The sequence below is a fragment of the Salmo salar genome, chromosome ssa14 (assembly GCF_905237065.1).
Source record: "Salmo salar chromosome ssa14, Ssal_v3.1, whole genome shotgun sequence".
NCBI classification, from domain to species: Eukaryota; Metazoa; Chordata; class Actinopteri; order Salmoniformes; family Salmonidae; genus Salmo; species Salmo salar.
The window spans coordinates 17,588,696-17,610,548 of record NC_059455.1 but is presented as its reverse complement, the minus strand read 5'-3'; the positions used below and the strand labels follow the sequence as shown (position 1 = coordinate 17,610,548).

At 42.2% G+C, this 21,853-nt stretch overlaps 2 protein-coding genes across 3 annotated transcripts in view; one reads left to right on the top strand and one right to left on the bottom strand.

Moving 5' to 3' along the window:
- The window catches only part of LOC106568848 (ephrin type-B receptor 1), a 300,730-nt gene that overhangs the window by 159,108 nt on the left and 119,769 nt on the right, over positions 1–21,853 (bottom strand). For both annotated transcript variants that reach the window (XM_045694009.1, XM_045694010.1), the window contains exon 3: positions 2,414–3,095. In XM_045694009.1, coding sequence (XP_045549965.1) covers positions 2,414–3,095 — 682 coding nt within the window. The remainder of the gene's footprint in view (positions 1–2,413; positions 3,096–21,853) is intronic.
- LOC106568851 (C-type lectin domain family 10 member A) lies at positions 8,410–11,376 on the top strand. Its single transcript, XM_045694011.1, has one exon. The coding sequence runs from the start codon at positions 8,918–8,920 to the stop codon at positions 9,809–9,811; it is 894 nt and encodes a 297-aa protein (XP_045549967.1). The 5' UTR covers positions 8,410–8,917; the 3' UTR covers positions 9,812–11,376.

Sequence of the window (21,853 nt, the reverse complement as noted above, 5' to 3'; positions counted from 1 at the left end):
TGTGTGTGTGTGTGTGTGTGTGTGTGTGTGTGTGTGTGTGTTTGTGTGAGACATACCTGGTGGACCTATTGTAATGTCTGTGTGTATACCCTTTGTCTGTGATGCGGTGTGGTGGTTGGTGAAGCAGACCTGTTGGACTTGGACGTGTGTGTGTGTGTGTGTGTGTGTGTGTGTGTGTGTGTGTGTGTGTGTGTGTGTGTGTGTGTGTGTGTGTGTGTGTGTGTGTGTGTGTGTGTGTGTGTGTGTGTGTGAGTGCGTGCGTGTGTGAGTGTGTGTGAGAGAGAGAGAGAGAGCTAGACTTCCTAATACACCTACTACTGGACATTCGATTTCATTTACAAATTATATACTGTCTATACCAGTGGAGGCTCCTTAGAGCAGGAAAGGGTGAACCATCCTCCTCAGTTGTAAAACATCGACAAAGTTATCCTTTTTACATAAAACTATATTAAATATATTCACGTCACCAAATACTCGATTAGAACACACACTGTTTTTCAATTAAGTTCTACATTAGCTTCAGCAGCACTCTGTAGGGTAGCACCATGGTGTAGCCGGCAAACAGCTAGCTTCCGTCCTCCTCTTGGTACGTTGACTTCAATAGAAAACCTAGGAGGCTCTTGGTTCTCACCCCCTTCCATAGACTTACACAGTAATTAAGACAACTTCAGTAGGCTGGCTGTAGCAATTATGACATGGTTTGGCTTGGAGAGTTTTTTTTTGCCTGGTCACATACAGCTGATGTGTTGTTCATTGAAGTCCACAAACGAAAGGAAAAGGTGAGAGGAGGAGAGTGCATAGAGGCTAGAATGAATACAATGTGGCTTCTATGAAAGTGAACTGTGTTTATGCGTGATCAGGGGTGTATTCATTCCACCGATTCTGTTGAAAAATGTTTCTTAAACAGAAGCAAACGAAACAGGGATAAAAATACCTGAATTTGTCCAATAGAAACTCTCGTTTGCAACGGTTGAACTAATGATTACACCCTAGATAAGCTAGATGCAGGCAAGAGTGTGCAAGGTGGTATTGAATGTATCACTGTCTGTCCATGTGTCACTGTCTATCATCTCACATTTTTCTCTCGACCTGTGTGCACCTACGCTGTAAACTTTCATTCATAGGCTAGGTTGTAGCAACCTCATGATGGGTATAGGGAAAATGTTTGTATCATGTAGTAGCCTAAACCTATCGCTGTTACATTGAATTGGGTGAATGGAATATGAATGACAGTCTACCAACATGCTGTAATAGAAATAAGGCCATGCTTATGAAAAAGATAATCCTCCCTCATCTTAAATGGCACTGACCGCCACTGGTCTATACATACCATGTATTTATATTCTGGATTCTGGCCCATGCTCCCTTTAATATACCTATCTACTTTGGATTGGAATCGTTCTGTCATTTCTCGATTTCTTCTTTAGATTTGTTTTGTTATTTGTGTATTTGTATTGTATTTGCATGACATTCTTCTGTTGTGTTGGAGCTAGTAACACAAGCATTGTGCTGCACCTGCTATAACACCTACAAATCTGTGTACGCGACTAATACACTTTCATTTGATTTGATTTGAAAGAGACCGAGATTGTGTGGGAGAGAGCCAAAGCCAGAGGTTATGTCAGGTAACTTTTACCACCAAATATTTGAAAAATAAAGAAATCTGAAAAATAAGATTCCCTACAGTAGCTCACTACCACAACAAATCACTTTTTGTGCAAGGCAGACCCATTTCTTCATCTACCAAGCCTTACAAACTGTAGCCTGGATGTCTGTTATTGGGTTTGGAAAATCAAACATGCGGTTTTACATTATTGAATGATACACTACCGTACATCACTCAGCATCTGTAGTACAGCAGACCTCGCCATCTCAACAGATTAGGAATCAATGATAATGTGCCTCTCTATCATGCTTGAGATGTATGTAATCAAAGGAGAACTACGGTGCACCGCATTCTGCAAAATATATGAAACACAATCAATACTGCACGCTCAACAAAGCATTGTCAGGAAAGAGAGCTATGAAATCGGCAGTGGGCTGTTACAATAAAGATAAAGATGATGTCTTCTTATGCACCTACCGCACCTAAAATAGAACAAATCCCGTAGAACCTGTGTGATTAGATCGACTGCAAGTCTTCAGTCATGTTGGAGCGTTAAAATATGAAAGACAATGAATTATTTACAACTCTCATGTCTGGGACTGAGGTTCAACACAAACGGTGCACCGTTTGTGTTGAAACAGCTACACATTCAGAATAAATCCAGGGAAATTGATTCCACAGCAAACCAAATATGGTTATTTCACGGTTCTGGGATTTTCCATTGGGTTGTTGGAATGGTGATGAACAGTAAAACTAACACCTAAAAATACAACATTTATATGGTTATGGACAGTTTTTTCTCCTTACCTCGGCAGACGTTCCCGTTATCAGTCTCGAACCCGGCCTTGCAGGTGCAGCTCCCGATAGGAACCATCCACTCGCCATCTCCATTGCAGTACAGCTTTATGGGCACGTCCACCTCCTCTGAATTCGGGATGCAGATCCCTCTAGCAATTACCAGCGAGGTGCTCTCAGCCCCTGTCATTGTCTCTGGGAAGATGGCGAAGTTCTGCACCACACTGGGGCACTTCTTATAAAACACTCTGACCGAGAGCAGCGACATGCAGGCACCATAGTCCTGAAACGCCAGGTAGAACCCGTTCTTCGAGAGCGGGCCAAAGCTCCGAACCTCCGTGTTGACCTTCATCAACCGTCCGCCGAAGTCCACCTGGGAGAAGCTCTCGTCAGCCGCGATGGTGTCAACCTTTAGGTAGGGGGCTTCCATCCAGAAGGCGGTTCCTTTGGTGGCGATAACCGAGTCCGTCTCGTAGTAGTAAAGGTTGAAGGTCTCCTTGCAGGAGCCGGGGACATTGGGGATGGAGCTGCAGTCACGCACGGTGAAGCGCATCTCCACGTAGATCCTCTGAGCGCCACGTCGGTCGATGAAGGTGGTGAGGAGCCAGTTGTTTTGGCTGGGCTCAAACACGTTGCACACCTGATAGGTCCGTATGGTGTTAAGGTTCTCATCGTAGCCGCTCACCTCCTCCCACTGTGAGACAAACAAAGTAGAGACCAGAGAGAGGGGGGATGATTAGAAACACACAGTATCTTGAAAAGTCACAAACACAGCTATGAAGAGTTTTTGACACTACAATGCCAAAAGAGAGGGACGCTCAGCTAGTATCACTTCAACTCTTTATGTAAACACATTTCTGAAACCATATACAGTACCCGTCGAAATGTTCGACACACGTGCTCATTCAAGATTTTTTTTACATTTTTAATATTTTCTACATTGTAGAATAATAGTGAAGACATCAAAACTATAAAATAACACATATGGAATCATGTAGTAACCGAAAAAGTGTTAAACAAATCAAAATATACTTTAGATTTTAGATTCTTCACAGTAGCCAACCAGCATATGTGGGAACTCCTTCAAGACTGTTGGAAAAGCATTCAAGGTGAAGCTGGTTGAGATAATGCCAAGAGTGTGCAAAGCTATCATCAAGGCAAAGGGTGGCTACATTGAAGAATCTCAAATATAACATATATTTTGATTTGTTGAAGACTTTTTTGTTTAGTACATAATTCCATATGTGTTATTTCATAGATTTGATATCTTCACTATTATTCTACAATTTAGAAAATTGTAAAAATAAAGAAAAACCCTTGAATGAGTAGGTGTGTCCCAACTTTTTACTGGTAGTGTATGTATTAATATTATCTTTTTCCGGCTTTGCAAAAGGTATGGAAAAATAACATGAAGTTTAGATATAAACAATGAAACTATCAGTAAATTCGAAGCAGCTGAAGATAAATTAACTCTGAATTTTGAAAACAAACTTGTGGCAGGGATATGTAAAGTTAATTTGGACTCAAATGACTTCCTAAAATGACAGTTCCCTTTCTACCAGTGGTTATGTCTTAAAGAGCCACTGGTAGAGAGCCACTGAGTAATGCAGTTTCTCTGGAACACATCCGCAAGGTCGAAGTTCACTGTCCAGTATCCAGACAACCTTTCCCCAGAGCTTCCTATACAGTTAATGCGTGTTGAGGCCAGCAATTGAGGACAATGAGAGGCTCAATGAAAGATGTTACAGAACTGCTGTATTTGATGCGAAACTCCCTTCTGCCCAGTTTCCCTGATGTTGCTGTTTTTGCCATCCCTGGAACTGTTGCTTCTGCAGAGAGATCGTTTTCTCAACTAAAACTCATAAAGAACTACCAAAGAAGAATTAGGATCTCTGTCTAATATGCGCTTTTGAACATCTGAGTAAGATCCACTAATTGCACTGGCGCCATTGTAGCCTTGACCATGGCATTTGTTCACTGATATCTTACTCCCTTATACTTTCAATCAGTTTATTTGATATTTGTCACCTTTTCGGTCACATTCCTGAAGCCCAAGAAACAAACACTTAGCGTCCTAGTACGTATGGAAATTAAAAATGTTTATGAATTACCTTTTGGAGAGTTACTGTCAAAAATTGTTATTCCAAAAAAAAAATTGACATTGATGACAGGCGCATGGGTAAAAGGTTTATGAATTACTTTTTGCAGGGTTACTGGCAAATTATTTATTACTCCCAAAAAAATATAGATCGATGACAGGAGCATGGGCTCTGAGAGCTCAGGGATGAGACCCTTCAGAGCTGCTGCAGTGTGTCTGGCGCTGCTGTGTGTTCTCCTACTGGCTGGGATCATAGGTCTGTGTTTCTACCACAACAAAGACATCAGTGAGTTTGAAGATTATAAAGCTTCCAACAACAACCTGACAAAAGAGAGATAATAGTTATAGACCAGTTATAACAACCTGGCAAAGGAGAGAAGCCAATTGTGACTCGTTTCAGGAAACTAGGCATATGCCGCATGTCACTACATCATTTGAACCTAAACATTTTTTAATAGAAATGTGTTTTTTGAAATACCTCCTGGAACATGTGAACTTTCACGTGCCTTAATAACAAACTTGTATGCCATCTGTAAATACAAATAAAATTGTTATATGGAAATCCCCGACTTCTGACTTCAGTGCATTCAAGACAACTGGGTACTCCGAAAAAAAGTTGCACAGACTGGGAAAAATCCTTTTGAACGGTCATCCAACTCAGAATTCCCACTCGTGAACTGGGCTATCTTTCTAAAGCCCCGACTTTCCGACCTGAAGATCATTGACGTTATGATTGGACCTCATATTTTTCCATGTTCCCATTTGTCTTGAAGCACCATTAGGTGAATTGTTTAGCTAACTAGCTAGCAACATGTCTAAACAAAAGACTCCACTTTACCAGATGATTAGATGGACCATCAAGTTAGCCAGGTGGGTCTAGGGTGATTACGGTCATCTATTGTATTTCATGAACATGTCTGGACAATAGTGACCCATCCACTTAGCTAGATGTGGCTGTGGTGTAGTTATAGTATTTATTTCACATGACCCATCAATTTAGACACGTGTGTCTGGGTAAGAATCATCTAATAACTATTAACTATGTGTACAGTATTTATCTGGACACTTTCTATTTTTGATATTGCTACTATGCAAATATGCAAGTATCCATTTCACTGTACTGTTTACACCTTCTGTATACTGTGCATGTGACAAATAAACTTAGATTTTATTTTATATAGTGTGTGTTTACCAGAGACGGTAATATGAAGAACAACATGACCCGCACCAAAGTCAGATTAGGATATAGGCCAAGGACTAAATAAAGTGTATGTTTGCTACTACTTTCACCACATTTATTCTTGAAATCTTTGGTTGTTTACTACACTACACTACCTTACTCGCTCTGTTTAGCACATGGCCTCACATGTGAATCCTTAAGGAGATGGGTGGGGCTAAGGCTTAAGAAGGTGTGAATGATTCTGAATGAATGTAGACAAAGAAGATCTCTCTCTCTCTCCAGTAGGTGTACCAAAACATTCAAAGGCCATTTTCCCTAAAATGGGGTTACAAGTTTATAAACTGTAATGTGTGCACTGGGAGTCGGGAAGCAAGTTCAGGGAGTGAATCATTTAATAAATAAATGAAAACATAATACAAAACAAGAAACACGAACAACGCACAAACACGAAACTGAAACAATGACGCCTGGGGAAGGAACCAAAGGGAGTGACATATATAGGGAAGGTAATCAGGGAAGTGATGGAGTCCAGGTGAGTCTAATGACGCACAGGTGCGCGTAACGATGGTGACAGGTGCGTGCCATAATGAGCAGCCTGGTGACCTAGAGGCCGGAGTGGGAGCACACGTGACAGTACCCCCTCCCCAACGCGCGGCTCCGGCCGCAGGACAGCGACCAAAATAACGATCCCGGGGATCAGGAGCGGACCGGTAACCTCTGCTGAGGCGCGGGAAACCTGTCAGTCTGGCTGAGATGTGGGAGCATGGCAACCTAGAGTGCCGGAGAGAGCATATGTGACGGTACCCCCTCCCCGGTGCGTTCGGCTCCAGCCGCAGGACAACAACCAAAGGGATGATCCCGGGGTTCAGGAGCAGACCGGATTCCCCTGCTTATGCGTGGGAACCTGACGAACTGGCTGAGGCATGAGAGGCGTGAGAGACGTGAGAGCCTGATGAGCCGGCTGAGACCTCCCCGGTTACCTTGGTCGAGGCACGGGAACCTGTTCACCCAGCTGAGGCAAGGGAGCCTATCGATCCCGCTGAGATATGGAAACCCGTCGAGCCAGCTAAGGCAGGGGAACCTGTTGAACCCGCCGAGGCATGGGAATCTGACGAACTAGCTGAGTAGCTCCGGTTCTGACACCCAGACCTGACAACACCTCCAACACAAAAACAAGAAAAAACTCCCTGATGCTTCCCTTTGGTGAGGCGTCATTCTGTAACGTGTGCGCTGGGAGTCGGGAAGCAAGTTCAGGGAGTGAATCATTTAATAAATAAATGAAAACATAATACAAAACAAGAAACACGAACAACGCACTGACACGAAACTGAAACAGAAACAATGACGCCTGGGGAAGGAACCAAAGGGAGTGACATATATAGGGAAGATAATCTGCGAAGTGATGGAGTCCAGGTGAGTCTAATGACGCACAGGTGTGCGTAACGATGGTGACAGGTAATGATGGCGACATGAACTTTCAAAGCAGAATGACTTTCCCATTGTTCCTCAACAGCAGTGTATGCTATACAATTTTCGAGTCTCTACTTTTATCCAATGTAAAAAACAAAATTTCCAATTTTGCTACAGTACATAGACCCGAATTGAACCGGTCGGTCACAATTACAGAACAGCTATAGCCCCATGAAACATGAAAGAGACTAAAGACAAGCAACAGAAACCTGGCTGAAGAGAGAGAGCAGCTACAGAGAGGGAAAATACCTACTTACCAATAATAGAAAACTGTATAAAGAAATAGACGAGGTACAGGTCAGTTTCAACAACCTGGCTAAATAGAAAAATGAGCTACAGACCAGCAACAACAAACTGTTGACAGAGAAGGACCAGATAAAGAACGGCTACAATGCCATGAAAGGTGAAAGAGACAGGGCACTGAGCAACAACTCCCTTAGCTATTTTAGAAAAGAGAGATGTCATTAGGGACCTTTTGTTAACTCACACACATACAAGTATTACACATCCAAACTTTCAGGAGATCCACAGCTGTTTAATGACCTTGCCTGAGAAACCCAAAGCCTATAACCAAAGAGTGTATACTAAGAGGAACTGCTTCTCCAATAGAAATCCCTGAACGCAATTGTAGAAGATGTCATGGTGACATTACCTAGCTAAGCTCATGTGCATAAACGTATTATTAGGTCTAACGGTTGTGTCGCGCTGAAATGTGCACGTGCAAGCAATCAAATCAAGGCACTCTTTGATATAAAAATATATAGCGTTTTTGACGATAATGAAAATGTGTTTGTCACTTCCACAAAGTTGTAGTCATGACATGTTCAGCTACTTACAACACAGGCTCCAATTTAAGTTGTGCATTTAGATGTCGAGAAAATTAACAACTAAGGAAGAATTTCTCCCTCCCATTGACTTCCCAAACCCCTGGTGTGTTTGGTCTGATTCGTGGGTATCCCCGGAGGTATTGGCCGCTTGGTCCATGTGTCTTGTTATCATGATATAATGGATCTTACTCTGCCTGCCAGTGTGATGTGATCTAACAAAACTGGCTTTGTTATTTAGTTTGTTTCTATTTTTTAGGTTGCTTGCTTGTATTGTTAATTTGTTGTTATCTGATTGATTTATCTTGATTATTGATTGTTGTCTTTGTTGCATAATGAAACATGAAAAATGAACACCCCTCGGGTTGTAGCAGCCAATGTCACATCTAGATTATTACAACAGGTAGGCCTAGTACTCAACAAACAGCTGACTTCCTGAAATGACAGTTTCCTGTCTACCAGTGGTTATGTCTAAAATAGCAACAGATGGTGGGAGACAATGGTAACACACATAAAGGAATCTGGTTATTGCAGAACCAATTCATTTTGAAAACCAAACCAAACCATTTTATATTCGTTCACAAACAGGTGGCAGGGGTATGGACATTTAATTTGGACTCAACTGATTACCTGACATGGAAGTTCCCTGTCTAGCAGTGGTTACAGCTCCAGACAGAGAGATACAGCGATAGCACATTTAGGAATCTGCTTCTTTGTTAAAATCAGCATAAAGAAGATTAATTTGCAGATCCCAAACATAGCCACATCCTCATTCTTGTGAAGTCTTACATTCACACCTATTTAGTAGCCAATCACATTCAAGTTTTTTTTATTGTCTGCCCATTGGTGGTAAGACATCTATAAAATGTTCAGTACGCAACTTCATACTAGAACATATTCTGTAGCCGATCGTCTGGTAATAGTAGTTGAGACCGTGGTAGAACATGGAGATGTCAGCGGATAAGTATGCCAATATGGACCAGTTAGGTAACAAAGAGGCGAGCAAAAATGAGAATATCTATAAAGATGCCATCGCCTCTCAGGACTCAAGAGAAGAGACCAAGAAGGATGCCACCTCTAAGGGCAGACCAGTTGCTACCCCCTTAAGTTACGATAACTCAGGTAGGAGACCCTCAAGAGCTGCTGCAGTTTGTCTGTGGATGCTGTGCATTCTCCTACTGGCTGGGATTGTAGGTCTGGGATTCTACCACAAGAATATCACCAGTGGGTTTGAGGATTGTAAAGTCAGCAACATCAACCTGTCTAAGAAAAAAGACCAGTTACAGATCAGCTTCAACACCATGACTAATGAGACAGACCAGCTACAGACCAGCTACAACACCATGAAGAAGGAGATTGACAAGCTACAGACCAGCTTCAATAACCTGGCTAAGGAAAGTGACCAGTTGAAGACGGAGAGAGACAGGCTTCAGAAGAGCTTTTCTGACCTAAAACAAGCTGGGCCTAAAGGCTGGACGCTGTTTCAGTCAACTTGGTATTACATCTCGTCTGAGGTAAAATCCTGGGATGAGAGCAGACAGGACTGCATTGAGAGAGGAGCAGACCTGGTGATCATAAACAGCAAAGACGAGCAGACATTTCTCACTAATCTTAACAAGGAGGTCTGGATTGGCCTGACTGACAAAGACAGAGAGGGAACCTGGAAATGGGTGGACGGTACCGCACTGATCACAGCCTATTGGACGGGAAAACAACCTGATAATGGTGGTGGGGATCCAAAATATGGGGAGGAGGATTGTGCTGAGATTGTTACTTGGTGGATATGGAATGATATTTCATGTGCAAATCATTACAATTGGGTCTGTGAGATTGTTTAAAACCTGTTTGGGATAGGGGGCGGTATTTTCACGTCCGGATGAAAATTGTGCCCAAAGTAAAATGCCTGCTACTCAGGCCCAGAAGCTAGGATATGCATATATTGGTAGATTTGGATAGACAACACTCTAAAGTTTCTAAAACTGTTACAATTATGTCTGTGAGTATAACAGAACTTATTTGGCAGGCGAAACCCCGAGGACAAACCATATGAAAGTTAAATATTAGTAATAATTTATTTTTTATTTTCGAAACGTTCCACTAGTGGAACCCCTATCCCAAACAGGTTTTAACAGTCTTGTAATTTATTGCATGTGTATGTACCAGATGTGCTCCCTGAACTTCTATCATGAAGTTTTGATATGAGCAAGGAAATGATTTTGAAATTTGATAAGAAGCTTCAAAGAAATGACTCTGAAATGTAAAGACTGTTCCTTCCTATTTGTGTTCCCAAACTGGTGGTTAGGCGGACATGTTGGCACTTAACTCAACTGACTCCCTGAACAGACAGTTCCCTGTCTACCAGTGGATGTGTCCAGTGGTGCAAAGTACTTAAGCAAAAATACTTGAAAGTAACAACTAGTTTTTTGAGGTATCTGTACTTTACTTTACTATTTATATTTTTGACAACTTTTAGTTTTACTCCACTACATTCCAAAACAAAATAATGTACTTTTACTCCATACAATTTCCTTGACACCCAAAAGTACTTGTAACATTTCGAATGCTTAGCAGGACAGGAAAATTGTCTAAATCACGCACTTAAAGAGAAACTCCCTAGTCATCCCTACTGCATCTGATCTGACGGACTCACTAAACACAAATGCTTTGTTTGTAAATTATATCTGAGTGTTGGAGTGTGCCCCTGGCTATAAGTAAATTTAAAAAACAAGAAAATTGTTCTGTCCGGTTTGCTTAATATAAGGAATTTGAAATGATTTATAATTTTACTTCTACTTTTGATACTTAAGTATATTTAGGCAATTACATTTACTTTTGATACTTAAGTATATTTAAAACAAAATACTTTTTGACTTTTACTGAAGTAGAATTTTACTGGGTGACTTTCACTTTTACTTGAGTCATTTTCTATTAAGGCATCTGTACTTTTACTCAAGTATGACAAATGGGTACGTTTTCCAGCACTGGCTATGTCTATCTAACACAGCATCAGATAAAGATATAGCAATGTGGTACTGTCACCTCAGGACATTAACAGCCTGGGAGGCCTTTTTACTTAAAACTTTGCAAGCATGTGGAGACATATTATGCAAAATGCAAGAAATACCTATAGCCACATCAGAGGTCCTTGAAATGTTACCCTATATACCCCTATGTTTATGTGTATTGCTATCGTGATGGATGTAATGAATCTTACTCTGCCTGCCAGTGTGATGTGATCTACTTTAGTTTGGTATTTTTAGGTTGCTTGCTTGTATTGTTAATTTGTTGTTATCTGATTGATTTGTCTTGATTATTGATTGATTTGTCTCTTCAATTGCTTTGTTGCATGAAGAAAAATGCCATTAAAGATTTTGGTCATAAAAAATGAACACACCTTGGGTTGTAGCAGCCCTATGTTACATCTAGAGTATTAGAACAAGTAGGCCTAGTACTCAACGGACTAAACTGACTTCCTGAAATGACAGTTCCCTGTCTACCAGTGGTTATGTCTAAACTAACATTGGATAGAGGGGGGCAATGTAAACACACATAAAGGAATCTGGTTCTTTGTTAAAATAAACATAAAGAGGAAGATTCAATTCCAGATCTGCTACCTCCAAACCCCAAACACAGCCACATCCTCATTCTTGTGAAATCTTATATTCACACCTACATAGTAACCATTCACATACAAGGTTTTGTATTGTTTGCCTAATATGGCACGCCTATTGGTGGTAAGACACCTATAAAATGTTCCTTACACACAACACAGCTTTCATATTTGAACAGATTCTCTAGCAGATCATCTGGTAATAGTAGTTGAGACCGTGGTAGAACATGGATATGTCAGCGGATAAGTATGCCAATATAGACCAGTTATGTAACAAAGGGGCGAGCAAAAATGTGAATATATATATGAAAATGCCATCGTCTCTCAGGACTCGAGCGACAAAACCGATCAGGATGCCACTTCTAAGGGCAGACCAGGAGCTAACCCCTTAAGTTCAGATAACTCAAGTAGGAGACCCCCCAGAGCTGCTGCAGTTTGTCTGGGGTTGCTGTTTGTTCTCCTACTGGCTCTGATCGTAGAACTGGGTTTCTATCACAAGAAACAGCAACCAGACTAAAGAAAGAGAAGAGTTGTAGAACACTGGGAGAAGAAGAAAGACCAGACACAGACCAGCTACAACAAACTGACAACAGCGAGAAAACAGTTATAGAGGGAGAGAGTCTGGCTTCAGAAGATCTTGTCTGATCTAAAACAAACTGGTTGGTATTACCTCTCCTCTGAAGACAAATTATAGGATGAGAGCAGACAGGACTGCATTGAGAGAGGAGCAGACCTGGTGATCATAAACAGCAAAGAAGAGCAGAGATTTCTCACTGGGCCCAACAAGGAGGTCTGGATTGGCCTGACGGACAAAGACATAGGGGGGATCTGGAAATGGGTGGACAGTACCCCACTGATCACAGCCTATTGGATGGGAAAACGTGAATTGTTATTTTTTATTGATTTTACCCTGATTTTACCAGGTAAGTTGACTGAGAACACATTTTAATTTACAGCAATGAGCTGGGGAATAGTTACAGGGGAGAGGAGGGGGGATGAATGAGACAAATTGGAAGCTGGGGATGATTAGTTAGCCATAATGGTATGAGGGTCAGATTAGGAATTTAGCCAGCACACCGGGGTTAATGGCGCTTTCAAGACAAATGGGAACTTGGAAAAATACGAGGTCAAATTATGACGTCAGTGATCTTCAGGATGTAAAGTTGGAGCTCTAGAAAGAGGCCCAAGTTCCGGAGTTGGAATTCCGAGTTTGGACGACTGTTCAAATTAGTTTTCCTAGTCGGAGCTTGTTTTATTCAGAATTCCCAGCTGTCGTGAACACACTGAAATCGGAAGTCGGAGATTTCCGAGTTCCCAGTTCCCAGTTTCCAGTTGTTTTGAACGCGGCATAACACCCCTAGTCTTGCGATATGTGCCATGGGATCTTCAGTGACTACAGAAAGTTAGGACACCTGTTTAACATCCCATCTGAAAGACGGCATCCTACACAGGAAAATGTCCCCAATCACTGCACTGGGCTATTTCTTTAGACCAGAGGAAAGAGTGCCTCCTACTGGCCCTCCAACTCTACTTCCAGCAGCATCTGGTCTCCCATCCAGGGACTGCACAGGACCCACCCTGTTAACCATCAAAAGCAAGCCAGCAGTGCGATGCAGGGTGGTATGCTGAATAGGGAGGAGCATTGTGCTGAGCACTCTCCTAAGTTGATATGGAATGATTTGTCATGTGATGCTCATCGTTACTGGGTCTGTGAAATGGTCATTTAACAGTGTTATATTAATGCAGGTACACTACATGACCAAAAGCATGTGGACACCTGCTCATCGAACATCATGGGCATGAATAAAATCATGGGCATGAATATGGAGTTGGTTCCCCCTTTGCTGCTATAACAGCCTTCCCTCTTCTGGGAAGGTTTTCCACTAGATGTTGGAACATTGCTGTGGGTTCCATTCAGCCACAAGAGCATTAGTGAGGTCGGACACTGATGTTGGGTGATTAGGCCTGGCTCGCAGTCGGCGTTCCAATTCATCCTAAAGGTGTTCAATAAGGTTGAGGTCAGGGCTCTGTGCATACCAGTCAAGTTCTTCCACACCGATCTCGACAAACCATTTCTGTATGGACCACACATTGTGCACAGGGGCATTGTCATACTGAAACAGGAAAGGGCCTCCCCTAAACTGTTGCCACAGAGTTGGAATCACAGAATGGTCTAGAACATGGGTGTCAAACTCTGGCCCGCGGGCCAAATTTGGCCCTCGGGGTAATTATATTTGGCCCGCGAGACAATACCAAATTACTACTAGAGCTGGCCCGCCGGTATTATACAGCGCATTCACCGCTAATACTACGAATCCCATAATGCTCTGCTGTTGTTTTCGCGTGCCAATCAGGACAGGACCCAGAAACGCCCTCCCCTCTGTGACAGTAGTCATAGCAACATAGACGCTACAACTGTCAGCGCGCTATCCCTTCCCAAAAATGGCGAAAAGAAAGGCAGAAAACAGGAGCTTTCTGGACAAGTGGGAGGCAGAATATATGTTTACATATGTAAAAGACAAACCTGTTTGTCTTGTTTGTGGAGTCAACGTGGCTGTAAGTAAGGAGTACAACATTAGACGACACTATGAAACGAAACACCATGACAAATACAAGGACCTGGACATGACTCAAAGGAGCCAGAAAGTAGAGGAGATGAAAAGAAGTTTGGTTTCACAACAGAATATGTTCAAAAAAGCCACATCACAAAGTGAGGCTGCTGTAAAGGCTAGTTATATAGTGGCAGCAGAGATCGCAAAATCAGCCCGGCCCTTTAATGATGGAGAGTTCGTGAAAAAGTGCATGATGAAAGTTTGTGACCTCGTATGTCCAGAGAAAAAGCAAGCATTTTCAAACGTGAGCCTGAGCAGGAACACAGTAGCTGATCGCACATGTGATCTTGCCACCAATCTGTATGACCAGCTGATGGAAAAGGGAAAAGATTTTGTTGCGTTCTCCCTCGCTGTGGATGAGAGCTGCGACGCATCTGATACTGCTCAGCTGTCAGTCTTCATCCGTGGAGTGGACTCAAATCTGTGTGTTACAGAGGAGCTTTTGGGATTCAAATCAATGCATGGCACAACCACAGGAAAGGAAATCTTTGAGGAGGTTTCCAAATGTGTAACTGAAATAAAGCTGCCGTGGGATAAACTCGTTGGATTAACGACAGATGGTGCGCCAGCGATGTGCGGTAAAAAGAGTGGACTGGTGGGCATGGTTCGGGAGAAGATGCAGGAAGAGAACTGTGCAGGTGAGCTAACTGTTTACCACTGCATCATACATCAGGAATCACTGTGTGCCAAAGCCCTAAAGATGGAACATGTTATGACCACAGTAACACAGGTAGTTAACTTTATAAGAGCCAAAAGTCTGAATCACCGCCAGTTTAAAAATTTTCTAGAGGAGTGTGGTTCGGAATACGCAGACGTGCCGTATCACACAGAGGTGAGATGGCTAAGCAGAGGAAAAGTACTGAACAGATGTTTCGAGCTGCGTGAGGAAATATGTCAATTCCTGGAAACCAAAGGGAAGGATACAGCAGAGCTCCAGGAGCAAAAGTTTCTGTGTGAGCTGGCCTTTCTCTGTGACATCTCGAGCCATCTCGATGCGCTGAACCTGCAGCTTCAGGGGCGGGGGCGCATCATCACAGACATGTACGCTCCAGTGAGGGCCTTTAAAACTAAACTGTGCCTGTGGGAGAATCAGATGCTGCAAGGAAACCCTTGCCATTTTCCCTGCTGCCAAACCATAAAAGCGCAGATCTCTACCGCCGTGTTCCCATGCGCACAGTTTGCTGAAAAACTCAGTGTTCTCGCCGCTGAGTTTAGCCGGCGATTTGCCGACTTCGATGTCCAGAAATGTAGGTTTGAACTGCTTAGTAATCCCTTCGCAGTTGATGTGGAAAATGCACCAACCAACATCCAAATGGAGCTGCTTGAATTCCAGTGCAACGACACGCTGAAGTCAAAGTATGATGCTGTGGGCGCCGCACAGTTTCCACGGTTCATCCCTGACACAATGCCTCAGCTCCGCACCCAAGCTGCTCAGATGCTCTCCATGTTCGGCAGCACTTATCTATGCGAGCAACTTTTCTCCTCGATGAAGATGACCAAAACAACTCACAGGAGACGTCTGACTGATGAACACCATCGCTCGATACTGAGGATTTCTTCAGCTCAGAGCCTGAGCCCAGACATTGATGAACTAGCATCCAAGAAGAGATGCCAGGTATCTGGCTTGGGCACATCAGATTAGATCAGTGTGCAATAATTAACGTTTTCTTTGTGCACTTTTTCTTGCTACAAGGCATGGGCTTGAATGGTTGATTGATTTATTATCATTTTATTTGTAAAATTATTAGCCAGTGGAAAAAGTTTTTTGGTATTTAAATCAGAAGGCTGTAAATAGAAAAGAGGCATACGATTTTTATTTAAATTTTATTTATTTAATAAATGAATGCCATTGATGTGTTTTTTCATTTGAAATTCGATTTTGCATGTCTCCACTATTAAATTATATATTGTATGGTAATAAGCGATGCTTGTTCCATATTCAATGTTAAAGCAAAACTTGTTTGGGTCCATATTAAAAGGTTCATTTGTTCAATGTTGGCCCGCGACTTTGTTCAGGTTTTACATTTTGGCCCACTGGGTATTTGAGTTTGACACCCCTGGTCTAGAATGGCATTGTATGAAATTTGATGAACTGACTTGTTGAAAAGGTGGTATTCTATGATGATACCATGTTGAATGTCACTGAGTGCTTCAGTTTGTCTATGGAGATTGCATAGCTGTGTGCTCAAATTTATACACCTGTCAGCAACGGTTGTGGCTGAAATAGCTGAATACACTAATTTGAATGGGTACTTTTATATACAATGCATTCGGAAAGTATTCAGACCCCTTGACTTTTTGCACATGTTGATACGTTACAGCCTTATTCTAAAATGGATTAAAATGTTTTTTCTCTCATCAATCTTCACACAATGCCCCATAATGACAAAGCAAAAAATGTTTTTTATTTTATTTTTGCGAATGTATTAAAACAAAAAACAAAAATATGCCATTTACCTAAGTATTCAGACCCTTTACTCAGTACTTTGTTGAAGCACCTTTGGCAGCGATTACAGCCTCGACTCTTCTTGGGTATGATGCTACAAGAAGCTTGAGCTTCTTCTCTGCAGATCCTCTCAACCTCTGACAGGCTGGATGGGGAGCATCGCTGCACAGGTATTTTCAGGTCTCTCCAGAGTTGTTCAATCGGGTTCAAGTCCGGGCTCTGGCTGGGCCACTCAAGGACATTCAGAGACTTGTCCCGAAGCCGCTCCTGAATTGTCTTGGCTGTGTGCTTCGGGTCGTTGTCCTGTTGGAAGGTGAACCTTTGCCCCAGTATGAGGTCCTGAGCACTCTGGAGCAGGTTTTCATCAACAATCTCTCTGTACTTTGCTCCGTTCATCTTTTCCTTGATCCCGACTAGTCTCCCAGTCCCTGCCGCTGAAAAACATCCGCACAGCATGATGCTGCCAACACCATACTTCACCGTAGGGATGGTGCCAGGTTTCCTCCAGACACTTGGCATTCAGGCCAATGAGTTCAATCTTAGTTTCATCAGACCAGAGAATGTTGTTTCTCATGGTCTGAGAGTCCTTTAGGTGCCTTTTGGCAAACTCCAAGCGGGCTGTCATGTGCCTTTTACTGAGGAGTGGCTTCCGTAAATGCCTGATTGGTGGAGTGCTGCAAAGATGGTTATCCTTCTGGAAGGTTTTCCCATCTCCACAGAGGAACTCTGGAGCTCTGTCAGCGTAACCATTGGGTTCCTGGTCACCTCCCTGACAATGGCCCTTCTCCCCTGATGGCTCAGTTTGGCTGGACGGCCAGGTCTAGGAAGAATCTTGGTGTTTCCAAACGTCTTCCATTTAAGAATGATGGAGGCCACTGTGTTCTTGGGGAGATTCAATGCTGCAGAAATGTTTTGGTACCCTTCCCCAGATCTGTACCTTGACACAATCCTGTCCCGGAGCTCTACCTACAATTCCTTTGACCTCATGGCTTGGATTTTGCTCTGTCATTCACTGTCAACTGTGACTGCAAACTTGTTGGATGCATTTGCATTTTTTTTAGGTTGTCTTTCGAATGATGTTTTGCTCAATAGGAAATGAATGATGAATAACATATTGTGTCATTTTGGAGTCATTTTATTGCAAATAAGAATATAATATGTTTCTGAACACTTTTACATTAATGTGGATGCTACCATGATTAGGGATAATGAATAATGATAATCACACCCCCAAAATCATGAATAAAGAACATATCCAGAGTGTGAATTACACCGTGACATTTGGAGCATCTCTATTTGGCTCTCTATCATGGGCTTAATAGTAAAGATGTCATTTAATGGTAAAAATGTATTACTTTTTATTATCTGATTGTCAAACATATCACTTCAGAAAGCAGGCTACTTGTGCATGTTCATCCAATCAATGCACTGCATGTGCACTTGCTCCATTTGATAAATGGAAAGAGACATCTGTTACCAAACACCCACAAATGTTCCTAATGACATTTGTCGATTGCCATTGATTAGGCCGACATTAATCAATGTGTCTTGATGACAGTGACCTTTTTTTTGTAGCCTGAAAAGTCGGGACACCTGAAAGGATTGATTGATGGATCTTGTTAGTTGTCTTTGTTGCATGATGAAAAATCTGGTTGCAGCAGGCCTGTGTACACATCTACAGTATTACAACAGGTAGGCCTAGTACTTCTCTGTACCAGAGTGAAGTGATACATACTGTATTAAAAGGATACCTTGGGATTTTAGCATGCTAGCAGATACCCATAGACTTCCAGTCATTGTGCTAACACTAGTTAGCATTGGCTTGCGAAACTACCTCCTAACTTCCTTCATACTAGACACAAAGACATAAAATGGTATCCATGTGTTCACCTGACTCTGTGGAAGTTGATAAAGGGCCTCATTGCCAGAATCTCAAATACCCCAATGAAGGGGTCTGCTCACATTTATAAAAATGACCCATGGCCTTTGAAGAGACTTTCCAAAGAGACAAATGCAGAGGTGGTCTAATAGTCATGTCACCGGACTTCACACATACAACCACAGGGTCTGACTTCCTGGGCCATGCATTTACCAGACAATAACACATGTTGTTTTGCATCGTCTTGCTGGAATGATAGCTTCCTGTTTATTGGTGGTTACCGTTGCATATAGAACACTTTGGACTCACTGCAGTGTTCACAGCTTTCTTACAACATACACAAACATTACTAGAACATCGAGTAGCAGTAATTGAGACAGTGGGAGATCATGGAAATGTCTGAGAATATCTATGCCAATATGGACAGCATTTTTGAAGGTGACTCCTGTGGCAGAAGGGCAGCAAGCAGAGACGAGGATATCAACGAAGATAGCATCATCTTCCAGCACTCAAGAGACCCGGCCAAGGACGATGACACCTGTATGGGCAGACCAGCAGCTAACCCCTCAGGTTCTAAGAGCTTAGGTAGGAGACCCTCCAGAGCTGGTGCTGTGTGTTGGGGGCTGCTTTGTGTTCTCCTACTGGCTGGGATCGTAAGCCTAGGCTTCTACCGCAATACAGTCATGAATAGTTATAAAGACAATTTGACAAAAGAGAAGAACCAGCTAGAGACCAGCAACAACAACCTGACTACAGAGAGAGACCAGCTACAGACCAGCTACAAAACCATGACTAAGAAAATAAACCAGCTACAGGTCAGTTACAACAAACTGACTGCAGAGAGTGACCAGCTACAGACCAGCTACAACACCATGACCAAGGAGAGAGACCAGCAACAAACCAGTTACAATAACCTTGCTGAGGAAATTGACCAGTTGAAAATGGAGAGAGACTTGCTTCAGAAGAGGTTTTCTGGCCTAAAACAAGCTGGGCCTAAAGGTTGGAGGTTGTTTCAGTCAACTTGGTATTACATCTCCTCTGAGGTAAAATCCTGGGATGAGAGCAGACAGGACTGCGTGGAGAGAGGAGCAGACCTGGTGATCATAAATTGCAAAAAGGAGCAGACCTTTCTCACTAATCTGAACAAGAGGTTCTGGATTGGCCTGACTGACAAAGACAAAGATGGGACCTGGAAATGGATGGGTGGTACTCCACTGACCACAACCTACTGGATGGGAAAAAATCCTGATAAGAAAATGGTGGAAGATTGTGCTGAGATCAGCATTGGACCGGTAGAAGGGAACTGGAAGGATTTGTCATGTGCCACTCATCTTAACTGGATCTGTGAGCAGAAGCATTAACTTTGTATTGTAAACTGGTTGGAGAACTACACTTGCATGCTCTCTCTCTCTCTCTCTCTCTCTCTCTCTCTCTCTCTCTCTCTCTCTCTCTCTCTCTCTCTGTCTCTGTCTCTCTCTCTCTCTTTCTCTGTCTCTCTCTTTCTCTCTCTCTCTTTCTCTGTCTCTCTCTCTCTCAATTTCAATTAAAGGGGGTTTATTGGCATGGGAAACATAGCTTTACAATGCCAAAGCAAGTGAAATAGATAATAAACAAAAGTGAAATAAACAATAAAAATGTACAGTAAAATTACAAAAGTTCCAAAAGAAAAGAGGCATTTCAAATGTCATATTATGTCTATATTACGTCTATATAGGGTATATACAGTGTTGTAATACAGTCTCTCTCTCTCTCTCTCTCTCTCTCTCATATACGTATTGTGCATATAGCTTGTCATTTAACAATCTTTATAAATGTTTCATTCCAAAGGAGTTGGTCTGTACAGTGCACCAAGCACCATTTTGGTTGTCTTCAAATGTTACTTAGCACATTCAAATACCTTTATTATTTAATTATTCAAATAAAGTGCTGTAGCTTTGTAAAACTTCTACTCACAGCTGTGAGTCCTAGCTGCAGCCTGTGCAAGTACAAACAAAGTCATTACTGAAGATGCAGAATCATCGACTACTATCTCACTCAGGCGTGACTAGACACTGACTAACAAATTCAAGATCATGTGTTACTGAATTACAATTATTGGGCCGCAGATTGATACATGTCAACCAAGTGCTGGCCTGATGGCAAGGTTTTCCTTGAGGCCCCATTTGAGATGATTTGACATTACTTAGTGGCCTGGGCACGTATTCAAAAAAGGTGTCTCAGAGAAGGAGTGCTAATCTAGGATCAGCTCCCTAAACTCCAGTCATCGTACTCGTAGTCTGTACGCCAACTAGATGGATATGTCCCATTTACATCAGCACAGTGATTATTGTAATGAGGAATATAGGTCTGCGACATGGATGTTGATGTGCTGGCTGTCATTTTGAACAGTTTTAGTTGCTCAGCATGTCTGCCTTATCCTTTTTGGTATTGCACATCGATCCCTAGCTAAAACACCAAATTAGCCTATTGGTTTTCTGAGTAGAGAGTAAAGCAGTCTCTCTCTCGCTCTCTCTCTCTCTCTCTCTCTCTGTGTGTGTGTGTTTGTGGTTTCCTGCATTTAGGCTATATCTATCCTCCTCGGTGTGTGTCTGTGGGTTGGTTGTTAACTTCGCCTGACCTAAACCCTCCCCAGCACTCCATCAGTACTAATGGAGAGAAGATGACCTCTACAATATACACAGCCACATAAGAGAGAAAATAAATATAGAAATAATGAGAAAGATTCTCTCTCTCTCAATTCAATTCAATTCAAGGCGCTTTATTGGCATGGGAAACATATGTTAACATTGCCAAAGCAAGTGAAGTAGATAATGTACAAAAGTGAAATAAGCAATACAAATGAACAGTAAACATTACACTCACAGAAGTTCCAAAATAATAAAGACATTTCAAATGTCATATTATGTATATATACAGTGTTGTAACGATGTGCAAATGGTTAAAGTACAAAAGGGAAATAAATAAACATAAATATGGGTTGTATTTGCAATGGTGTTTGTTCTTCAATGGTTGCCCTTTTCTTGTGGCAACAGGTCACAAATCTTGCTGCTGTGATGGCACACTGTGGTATTTCACCCAGTAGATATGGAAGTTTACCAAAATCGGGTTTGTTTTCAAATTCTTTGTGGATCTGTGTAATCTGAGGGAAATATGTGTCTCTAATATGGTCACACATTTGGCAGGAGGTTAGGAAGTGCAGCTCAGTTTTCACCTCATTTTGTGGGCAGTGTGCACATAACCTCTCTTCTCTTGAGAGCCAGGTCTGCCTACGGCGGCATTTCTAAATAGCAAGGCTATGCTCACTGAGTCTGTACATAGTCAAAGCTTTCCATA